This window comes from Leuciscus leuciscus (genome assembly GCF_965113295.1).
Source record: "Leuciscus leuciscus genome assembly, chromosome: 11".
Lineage (NCBI taxonomy): Eukaryota > Metazoa > Chordata > Actinopteri > Cypriniformes > Leuciscidae > Leuciscus > Leuciscus leuciscus.
Genome location: NC_138735.1, coordinates 4392098 through 4404136, shown reverse-complemented (window position 1 = coordinate 4404136; position 12039 = coordinate 4392098). Strand labels below are relative to the sequence as shown.

Below are 12039 nucleotides of genomic sequence, written 5' to 3'. Positions count from 1 at the left end.
TAGGCTAATTAATAACGTTTTATTATTTTTGTTATCAGTGAATGTAAGCAAATATAAATAGTCTTACATTGAACATTCACAGACTGATCAGGCTACGATCAGCATCGTAAATGCTTTAGATATTTATGGGGTTATATATTTATTTATTTATTTATAGAGTAGTGAGCAACGGCGAATGTGATCCACACTCCATATCAGAAGGTGGCGGTAATGCACACTTAAAAGTTGTTTGACAACTGCAATTTAAAAAAAGAAGAAGACCCGCTGCCTGGCTGTGAATTTACAGGCCTATACCTGTAAATAACCATCTGTAAACCTGAAAACCATTCTGTTATAATGGCCACCAATCATTTCTCTGATCCATCTGCAGAAGACATGGAAAAGGAATTTGAACTCGACATCGATGAAATAATGTCTGATTTGCAGGAGTTGCAGGAAGTAAATTGTCTCTTGAAATGTCTGTAAGTATTGATACTGTTCGTTTTGTAGCATTTTATTCTGATAACATATATCATTATGGCTAGGAGAATACTGCTCTTAAATCACGACCTAAAAAAAAAGAAAGACGTTCCAAGGATCAGATGGAAAAAAAGAGACAAAAGTGGTAATTTGGTGTATACAAAAAGAGAAGCCAAACAAGGAAAAGGAGGTAAGTGATAATATCATGTTTATTTTCTCTTAATGTTTCTGTTTTCAAAAATCGTATAGAGGCTTATCACTTTTACACTGGTACGTTACAGGTAAATCCAGAGCTTCAGTGGTCCATGCATCAACAAGCAACCAAACTTTGATTGATCCTGGTAAGCCGATTGTGTCCATTTAGTAGTTTATAAAAGAGCCAATCAAAAATACAATAATGGGTTTACTGATTTAAAAAAAATATATATTCTAGTAAATTCAAGTGCTGCTGACTCTGAGTCTATGAATGAGGATTGTTCAGATACACGCATCAATGCACAGTGTGCTATTGGTAAGTAACAAAAGTCTTCCATCTTGTCAAAACCATTATCTGTGTTTTGATCAATTATAATAGATAATGACTTTGTTTTTTATATGACTTTTGGCTTTTAAGATATACAGTTACATCAGCTCCATGATGCACTTATCTCAGAGAAAAGTATGTCTGCATCTCACAACTGGACAGTAAGAAAAATAGTGTCTGAAAACCATTGGATGGAAGCAAGACAAAAGCTCTTGGACCGCTCGCTTGCCTCGGACAGGGTATTTTCCGTATCTTGTGATCACTGCAGAGTGAATGCAGCAGTGATAAGGTGCAAGGACTGTTTGCCAAAACCACATTACTGCGACAACTGTGATGTGTCAACCCACCAATACCTTGTTTTGCATAACAGGGAGTGTTTTTTAGATTTTTTTTTTAAACCTATTCCTCCATCAAATGTCATAAAGAACATCAATGGCCAACACACATTATGTGAGCAAGGTAAGTAAAACATTTTTAAGATGTGTTGTCTAAAAATCTAAGTCATATGTTAGTTACGTTCTTTTTTTTCTTTTCTTTAGCATGTTTGTTACCCATCCAACAACCGCAAAACATTTGCAGTTGTGTGGCTCAAAACATGTCTGTAAGTGCTGGCCGATTAGTACATCTCATCAACATAAATGGTATGTACTCCTTAAAACCAAAGTATTTACTCGATCCAAAATTTTTGATATTCAGGCTTGTCACTTACTTATTTGGACTGTATTGTAGGTCGCTATGACCTCTCTTTGCCTGTTTGGCGCTGCATTACATGCCACAAAACATGGACACCTGAGCTGCAGGACCTTATCCAAAGTGGTTACTGGCCAGGCTCTTTTGCATTTCAAACTATATATCAGATTGACCTATTTACATCTTTTGAGCAGTTCAAAGTCACTGCACCAGGCCTCTCAAGACAAGCCTTTGTGAACATGTTAGAGAATAGGTCACGGACATTTGGACGGGTACTTTTAAAAAATTACAATTAATTTTGTTAATGAACTTTTCCTTATCCCCAATTAATTTTAGTTTTTTTTTTCACTGCTAGATTGATACTATTTGTGGCAAAACATTCCAAAAAGCATTTTTGGAATGGACTTATTGTCGTCATGAGAAAGAGAAGCTCAGTGGAGTCGATCATTTCTTGTGCCCTGCATGTGTCCCAGATGCAGTTGCTGTGTCTGCAGATGGAAACCGTAAACTATACCGGTTTAACAAAGCCAAAGAGTAATAGCATAACTAATATATTAAAAGAATATTTCTATACATGTTTAGTGTATATTGGCCCTCTAATCCAATTTGTTCCACTGTAATTAATATAGAGTAGAGGAGCAGCCTTTCTACGAAGGTATTTTCATTTCCAAGGATGAAGATGTGGCAGCATTTGTTGATTTCATTCAGCAAAACACCAACCCTGTATGTTTCCATCATTTTATTAGTATTTTCGTTGTTTAACTGTATATATGTTATACATCTTTACTGATAATGTTGTTTATTATTATGATTATTACTGTCTTGCAGGTAAAAGGGAGAGGCACATGTGGACAGTCAACATGGGCTGCTGCCAGGGAGACCTCAAAAAAGTCAAGCAATAAATTGGATGAGGAAGGGTTGGAGGTGGCAGTGTGCAGACACAACATTTTGCTTAAAGGACTCAACATGAAGAGGGGGGAAATATTTGCCTATCCAATGTTTTTGACAAATGAAGTGCCTACAAAAACCAACTGCAGATTCTTCTGCACAGACATTATGTGTCGATATTGGCCCTATTTGCAAAAAGTTGCACAGGCAGTTCCACGTCTGCAGCCGTTAACAGAGATGAAGCCTTTTCTTTCTGTTATGCACGCAAAGGGACACTCTACTAGCTGTGAGGTAACTCTGTTTTAAATGACATAAAAAAAAAAAAAATCCTGCACATGTATCAAAATAGCCCATTAACAACGTTTTGGTCCCATGACCTTCATCACAGTAATATACCTACATTCATGATGGTCATGGGATCTAAACTTTAATAACAGTTGTGCAAGTATTGACCGTGTACAGGATTTTTTTTTTTTTTTTACCCGCAGTTGTGTAAAGGTAATCGTTGATCGATTGTTTTAAATAACATGAAATTGTTAAAGGTCTTAATTATTATTGTTAAAGGTAACAATTATAATTTGTTATATTTTTATATAAATATCTTTTTCTGCATACTCATTTTCACTTTAAACTTGATTTGTCTGTAAAATTGTGCCGGTTTGTTTTATAGGTTCAGTGGAGTGGTAAAAATCAAACGGGAGCAGGCACTACTATTGGTGAAGAAGTGGAGAAAGTTAACAGTTTTTTATCACGTGTTGCTCTTACAACAAAATATTTGAGTAAGGCTGGTAAGTGTCATGTACACAGCCTTGTATTTTTGTAGTCCATAGATTTAGACAAAATAATCTAAAATTTCATAATCAAATTTAAAAATGAAAATGATGCCTGATTTAGGGCCTGAGTAGCAATGGTGTGAGGACCCTATTGGAATTGTTCAGTTAATTATTATTATTTAAATTTATATTTGTGCTCATATTAGTTGTTTAGCTTTTCGTAAATCACATAGTTCATTCAAAATAATATTTTTTTCATCATTGATTGACCCTGTTGACTTCCATAGTATTTTTTTTCCTACTATGGAAGTCAATCGGGTCCATCACCTGCGTGGTTACCAACATTCTTCAAAATATATGTTGTGTTCTCTTGTATAAAAAATTCAGGGTGAACAACTTCCATACCAATTGAGGATGAATCTTGACAGAATTTTTATTTTGAAATGGACAATTCCTTTAATCTTGGAATATCAATGTGCAGTGAATAGACATTTAAAAAAAATAAAAAATAAAAAATATATATATATATATATATATATATATGTGTGTGTGTATGTATATATGTTTGTGTGTGTTTGTTTTTTGTTTTTGTTTAGCACGAGTGGACATGATCACCCTTCATGCTAAAGAATGGAATGAGAGAAAGAGGAAGAACCTTCACATTTACTTGTCTAAGCGGTATATCAAGGTACCACGCATTTAAAACAGTTGTTTTAAGCCATACATTTACTATTAATTTATTTTTAAATAGTCATATTCAGTTAAATGTTTAATCTCATCTATGTTTAAGACTGGGCAAAAGATGAAGGAAGCCAAGGAAGATGTCGAGGCGGTTCAGGCAGTCCTGGCTAAGTCCAAAATAGAGCTGCAGCAATGGGTGTGCGATGTTAAGCAATGGGCAACTCAAGGTGCATTCTCAATTTTTTGTTTTTCATATTTTGACAGTTTTTATATTAAGTAAATATCATAGTTTTTAATAATTTATTTGAAGTAAAATCTTAAAATACTTTTCTTGCTTAATGTCCTGATTCAGTAATCTGATATGCTATTTTAAACAGTTCCCGATGGCAGTAGAACCGACGATCCAGTGGGGTTGCAGCATCAGATTGAAGGGTTGTATTTAGGCATTCAGCAGAAAAAGAGAGATTTGTATCGGCTAACAGGTAAATAAAATGCTCTATATATGCTGTAGGGGTGTGTCGAGATCTCTTGCTACAATATCTTGCTTGACTAAAATGTGACAAGATGAAATTAGCATAGAATGTCACAGTTACATTCCCATTACATGCCTCCACTGATGTTTTGCTGTTAAAAAAATAAATATAACCATTGTAAACTATTGTAAAGTCTGCTCTGCTCATCCAACATGAGTTGCAGTTGCTAATAGTGTAACAGGAATCACATTTCACTGATTGCGTGAAGATTGCGACGGATTTGTTGCATAAAAGAGCCTGCATGTATTGTATTGTAGAACACGTGTTCAGCACCGCTGCTCCGGGTACATAGTACGTGCAATCGTGAATTTGAAAGTGAAAGTAAAACAAGAGCTCTTTCTAATGTGTGCAATTTAAGCTGCATACAATAACCTAATATCAAACTTATATCTCTGTACTGTGACTCTGGTCTCTGTTTTTGGTTTGTTTGCACTTCAAAACTGAGAGAGAATTTATTTTTTCCAAAAAAATTTAAAATTGTGTCATCATTTACTGACCCTCAAGTTGTTTCAAACCTGTATGAATTTTTCTTCTGCTGAACACAACGATATTTTGAATAATGTTGGTAACTTGGGTCCCATTGACTTCCCATAGTATTTTTTTTCCTACTATGGAAGTCAATGGGGTCCATGAACTGTCTGGTTACCGGCATTCTTCAAAATATCTTTCTTTGTGTTCAGCAGAAGAAAGAAATTCATACAGGTTTAAAACAACTTGAGGGTGAGTAAATGATGACACAGTTTTTGATTTTGAGGTGAACTATTCCTTTAATAAGAAAATTTTATTTTTATTATAAGTTATGCTGTTTTTATTTTTATGTTTTCATGTACAGTAAGGTCTGAAGAGACTTAAATAATATAGGAGAAAAACCAGTCAGTTGAGTTTGGCAAAACCTTTTAAAGTGCTTGTATATAATTGTCTGTAAGCATTTGATAATTGATACTCCAATGAAGTAGTACTGAAATGACATTCATTAGAAGATTATCAGTAAAACAATTCAAATTTTTCAAGTCATGATTTGGCCTGACCATTGAGGATTTGAATAAAATATTGTGCAAAAATCTTTCCTCGTTCTCGTGAACCCATTGCGTCTCATCTCGTGAGATAGGTGTCTCGTCACACCCCTAATCTGTTGTTTCTTATTTGGATAATCCTAATTTCTTTTAAATGGCCTGTTTTAATCACCTTTTTTTATATAACCCAGATCGCAACAAGCAGCGGCACAAAGTCCGACGGAGGATTGTCGAAGAGAAGAAGTTATCCGATGCAATATCCAAGTACAATTCTCTTCCAACAAGTACCAAAGCTTTGAATTCTGCAGATGACTTGCTTGCTGCAGAAACGCCTATCTGGCCATGGGAAATGGGTATGACCATAAATGATTAGTTTCCTGATAATTTACTCCCCTCAGTGCCATCCAAGATGTCAAGGTCTCTCTTTCTTCAGTGTAAAATATATATATATTTTTTTTAGAAAAACATTTCAGGATTTTTCTCAACACAATGGACTTCAACTGCAACCAATATGTTGATGTCAAAATCAATGCAGTTTCAAAGGGCTTTGTAGAATATCAGCTATAGGGCTGGTCAATATATCGATATATTTTAAAATGCGATACAAAATTCGACCATATCGCATATATCTCGATATAGTTCAAATTTGCACTGTGATCATTGCTCCAAGCAAGCTGCTGACTGCTTATGTAGAGTGCGTCTCAACAGCCTAGGGTACAGCGCGACACATACTTGCATCGAATGTTAACGCAGAGGAACGGGACACTGCAGTTTAGTGAGTTCACAAAAGTTCATTATTTCCATGTGCTTTAAAGCCTTCCCAGTTAAACGTGTCATTCACTGCTGATGGGCTGTTCTAACATGCGCTTTACTGAGCACGAACACCTGAAGCGCACATGCACTGAAGCCTATTTAACAGCGCCTGGTTACTTTTGGACTAAGTTATCTTTCGAGTCTTATTTTGCTAATACTCTCAAATACACACAAGGTTTACATAAAGAAAGTTGGTTATGTCTAAGCTGAAAGCAAACCGAAATCTGCTTTTCAAATGCATGTATATTAGAAGTGTTGTGGTCCATATCGCCCAGCCCTAATCTCAGCTGAGGAATAGGGTCTTATCTAGCTAAACGATTGGTCATTTTCTAAAATATATATATATACATTGATATACTTTAACCACAATTGTTCATCTTGTGCTGGTCTGCGACGTGCCGGAAATTACGTCATCATGTTGGAAATGTCACAAGAGTTTTGTTTTTTTAAATGGTAATAATAAACTAAATCAAAGATGTCCGACAACAATTTTGAATTTGGAGGAGAATGAGATGGAATTTTTCACCCCTTCCCTGCCTTTTTGAACCGGATGCCTGGCAGACCATCACAAGATGAACAACTGTGGTTAAAGAGTATATAAATGCTAGATAAAGACCCTATTGTGTAGAGCCCTTTGAAACTGCATTGATTTAGACTTCAATATGTTGGTTGTGGTTGAAGTCTAGCCTGGTTAAAACCAGACCCTTCTCAGTCGTAACTGAGATAGGGTCTGGAAAAGCTTCATTAACAACTCATTTTCAAAGAACACAAACAGACGTTGCTCAAATGCCTCTGGGCGCAATTGAATAGACCAAAAACCAATCGGAGCGATCGTCATTGTGTAAAGCCATATGCTGCGTCCCAATTTGCCTACTTACTCTTTTTGTGAATAAAAGGTATTTACTTTTGAATGTGTAGCAAAAGAGTAGGCAAGCTTTGGGACATACTACTTTGTTATCTTTATTGGACGGATCTTTCATATACATCCTGTCACATAAACTGCCCTGTCAATCATCTTGTCACAGTTAAAATGCTCCATTAAATCTAATTTAATACCATTTAGGAGAGAAATGTAATAGCACGTTCCTCTGTCAGTCGTGGGTCTTTCATTGAGACTGTCCTCATGTGTTTGCAATTTTAATATAATAACGCATTTCAAAGTTGTTGCGCTTCACCAACGGATGTCGCTGGGGGTAATTGGATAGACCTAAAACTAATCAGAGCGATCATCATTGTGTAAAGCCACCTCAACTTTTGAGATTATTGCCAAGGTTTGGAAAGATTAGAAATGAGCTTAAATGGACTCTTGGCCAGACTAACTTGCAGAGCAAATCTACATTTGCCAGAAGTTGGTCTGTGTTTTCCCTGGTTAGTTGAAGTCCATCATGGGGAGAAAAATCCTGAAATGTTTTATTAAAAACCTTAAGAAATAGAGAAATGAACATTTTGGTTGGCATTGGGATGAGTAGATGATCAAGAAATGTTTATATTGACGTGATTAAATCTTTTAATTTATGTAAACAATTTATTTAATTGATAAACGTGCAAAAACTTGTATCATACCTTTTATTTTTTGTTACAAGTTCATTTTCAGTTGGTGATGCTTCTCTGGCCATGAAAAAAAAGGTGTTTGACAAGCTGATGCAAGTACAGAGACTTGAGGAAGAAGAGGCTATACTTGTGGAGGAGATGAAGAGACACTGGGATCACATCTGCAGACGTGTCAAAGATCTAAACGATCAGACTGATGCGTTGTCAGATGGCCTCACTACTAAGAGTAAGTGTTTGTTTTCTCAGAAATCATTGATTATTAAATTATAAATATTTTACCTCTCATTGGAGTTTACTTAAGAATTTTGACAGGCATGTCAAATTTAGTGTATTGATATACATCGCTAAGTTGCTTCTTAAAAGGTAACTCTCGCCAAAATGCAACCTAGGGTCGTCTTGTTAATCTACCTGAGGCAAACTATCGTTTGTCATAAAACATAAGCCATCAATACAGACCCTTTCCAAAAAATTAAAAAAGTTCATTTATTTCAGGAATTCAACTTAAAATGTGAAACTAATATTATAGACTCATTGCATGCAAAGTGAGATATTCCAAGCCTTTATTTGTTATAATTTTGATGATTATGGCTTACAGCTTGTGAAAACCACAAAATCAGGATTAGATTTATGACCAGTCAACGCAGCCGTCTTCCAGGACATTTAGAACGCTTTATGCTTCCTTCAGCAGAAAAGCTTTATGCAGATGCTGAGTTAATTTTCCAGCAGGACTTGCACCTGCCCACACTGCCAAAATAACCAAAACCTGGTTCAATGAGCATGAGATTACTGTGTAACTACTGTGTGATTTCATGCAATATTATCATTTTCTGACATTTCGATTTTGTTGTTTTCACAAGCTGTAATCATTTAATTAACAAGCTTCATCAAAATCACAACAAATAAAGGTTTCATCAAAATTACAACAAAAAAGGCTTGAAATAGGCTATCTCATTTTGCATGCAATGAGTCTATATATTAGTTTCACATTTTATTCCTGAAATAAATGAACTTTTTCCACGATATTCAAATTTTTGGAAAGGGTCTGTAGATTTAGGTTATCTGGATTGAAACAATATTATAATGCAGGATTGTTGCAATGATAACCATGACGTTCAAACATTTCCCTCTAATTCCATAAAGACTCAGTAAAGTACCTTTTTAATCAAACATTATTTTTAATGTTAATTAGTTTAACACCCAAAGAGCTAGACTAACGTTGTTAGAACCTTATCTTAGAGACCTGACAATCATAGAAAAATTTGAAAGTATTGCGTATGTAAATAACGTAACAATGTGGTTGTTGCAGGGTTACTTAACTGTCTGCTTATGGACTTTTTCAACTTGGTGAAAAACTTACCTCTAAACTCACTGCTAACTGCTTATCAGCCTCTCTTTTCCGAGACACTTATTATATACCGTCAATGGAGACACTGCGTACTGCAGACTGTAAAATTTCGCAGGGGTCACTGCTGTGCTGATGATGGGTGAAACCATTGTGAAGGGGAGGGGATTCTAAATCGGCGATTTCTGTTTGATGCGGGTCTCCTTGGTCTTCAACGTAGGCTATGAACATAAAATATACTTAAAGGTGCTATCAGTGATGTCAGGCGTCTTTTAGGCCAAAACATTTTTTTTTCACCTACCGCAAACAACATCTCACGATCCGCTAGCTGGCTGTCTCCTGAACACACTGTAGAGAAACGAGGTCTCTGCAGACAGCCTATTCTCCACAAAAGCAGCTCAAACAAACTGAGCAAAAACAGTTCGACCCGTAAGCAGTAAACATAACAGACTGTTCCAGTCAATAACTGACTAGAATGATGTGGGGGTGGGGTTCGGGGAAAGTATGAGGAGAAGGGAGGGGCTAGTTAGCGTCCGTTTTGTTTGATGATAATTTCAAATATCAACAAGAGGTTATACCAACCAGGATCACATAATGCACCTTTAAAGGAGTCATGACCTGTAATTTTTACTTTTCCACGAGAAAAAATGTATGTTATGATTGCCTAACGATTATACACTGGCCGGAAAGCCAATATTTAAAAGTGAAGCGTTTGTTTACCCCTGGGTTCGTCAACCAGCCCACGTGCACGTGCACTCAAATACGTGATGTTAATTTCTGCGCCGACTTGACGTCAAGTCGGCGCAAGATATACCATATATGGACACCGCTGACCTATGCTGCAGGAAGCCCGCCCTGCCCCTCTCCCCCTCATATTCAGTCGAGCGCCGCCATGAATTCCGATTCGAAGTACGCACTCGACCGTGTAAGATGCAGAAACGTGGTGTACACGTGAGTTTCTCTGTTGTTGACTGCCAGAATCAACATGGAAAAGTTTTTTCTCTCCCAAGAACGGACCAAGCTATCAGGGACCAGTGGATTAAATTCATTTTAATGACGCGGTTCCTACAACCCTTCCCACTGGCTTAGGTGTCTGTGCTAAACATTTTACAAAAATTGCGTTGCAATGATAAGATCTTTATTCACGCGATCAACAGACTGTCTGTCATCTGCTCAGTCAGTGCTCATCATGCTGCAACCTTTCATGTGATGGAACAGATTTAAATATAATGCTTTAAACGATACTTTTCACGATTTGTTAATCTCGATAGCTGTAATAGTAAAAACGTAGTAAAAGTTTTCGACAGAGTTCATGTAATACTATTAGCTATTTCATATGCAAGCATGTCAGCCAATCACAGCAGTGGGCGTTTGCACTGCAGTCTCACAGCAGACACGCCCCTTAAAACAGAGCGTTCAAATCTGAGGCTGAAATCAGGCTTGGAAAAATGGCTTTTATTTATAAATTATGACATTTTTTGATGTAAAAATCATACTAACATTATAAGGGCACCCCAGGCAACATTATAAAATAATAAAACAATCCAGTTCATGATTCCTTTAAGAAATATTATCTGACTTATAAATGGGGTGGCAACATGGGTGGCAAGGCTTTATCCCATGGGTGGCAGCTGCCACCCTGTAGATCCACCCCTGGTTTCATGTTACCTATATTACCTATATTTATAATGCCTAATTTTATTTATTTTTTTAGCCTATCCATCAGGACTGTCAGAGGATGCATATTGTGGCTTGCTCTGTCTTCTTCGAAAGCAGCTGCATGATCTGAAGACTGAAAAACAAAGGGTGAAGGAAGCATATCACCGATTAGTGACTGGATGGGATAGTTTGGATGTCCTTGAAGAAGATGACTGTGGCGACTATGAAAGCATGTCTACAGATTCCTACGAATCAGCTGACGAAGACAGCGTAGATCCACATTTCTGATTTTCCAGAGATTTCCAATGTATTTTTATTTTTTGTATCTGCCTAAAAATGTACAAGATTTGTAGATTGCACTTCTGGAGTAAAGAATGGTTCAAAAAGCACTATTGCATGGATTAAAAAGATGACTGGCAACTATGAAAGCATGTCTACAGATTCCTACGAATCAGCTGACGAAGACAGCGTAGATCCACATTTCTGATTTTCCAGAGATTTCCAATGTATTTAATTTTTTTTTATCTGCATAAAAATGTACAACATTGTAGATTGCACTTCTGGAGTAAAGAATGGTTCAAAAAGCACTATTGCATGGATTAAAAAGTTAAAGAAATGTTTGACTCACTCTTTTTGTTTAAAATAGGCCTAAACAGTCCCAGGGCATGCTCTATTATGACATTTTTGTTTTCCTGTTTGTTCATTTATTTTAGCAAAATTTCCTTTAGTAGGATCATCCATATGCATTATTTGCTGATAACAACTACAATAAAGTAATAGCTTAGTTAACAATTACTTGTTTGCATTGGTTATATGATGCATTTTATATTATTCTAAATCATAAAACCCTATCAGTTAAAAAAAAAAAATAACTTAAATAACTTAATTTACTTACCGTATATTGAAAATGTTAATTTTCTGTCATCTCTTAGAATATCTGAAAGGATTTCTATAGCATTTCTTCCAGTAAGGATACATTTACAGGTTAGACCATTAGTGGCTCCTTATAACCATGTTAAGGGTAATGTTAATTTTTATTTTTAGCTGTTCTAAAAAAAAAAAAACCTGTAATCTAATTGTGAAAAATATATTCCCTCAACAGACTATTTTATAA

General features: G+C 36.0%; 1 protein-coding gene across 2 annotated transcripts; it reads left to right on the top strand.

Annotated features, from left to right (window-relative positions):
* Positions 1-501: 501 nt before the first annotated feature.
* Positions 502-11447, top strand: LOC309508763 (uncharacterized protein). 2 transcript variants are annotated; one of them, XM_082183224.1, is made up of 16 exons: positions 502-649; positions 741-800; positions 893-970; positions 1073-1441; positions 1522-1623; positions 1712-1944; positions 2028-2206; positions 2302-2395; positions 2501-2851; positions 3231-3348; positions 3930-4021; positions 4124-4241; positions 4392-4496; positions 5752-5913; positions 7968-8150; positions 10981-11447. In XM_082183224.1, exons 1-16 carry the CDS (start codon positions 517-519, stop codon positions 11211-11213), a joined length of 2610 nt encoding a protein of 869 aa, XP_082039350.1. In that variant the 5' UTR covers positions 502-516; the 3' UTR covers positions 11214-11447. The 2 variants fall into 2 exon arrangements, with proteins under 2 accessions (XP_082039350.1, XP_082039351.1); XM_082183225.1 differs by lacking the exon at positions 1712-1944 and having other exon boundaries at positions 2146-2206.
* Positions 11448-12039: the final 592 nt, after the last annotated feature.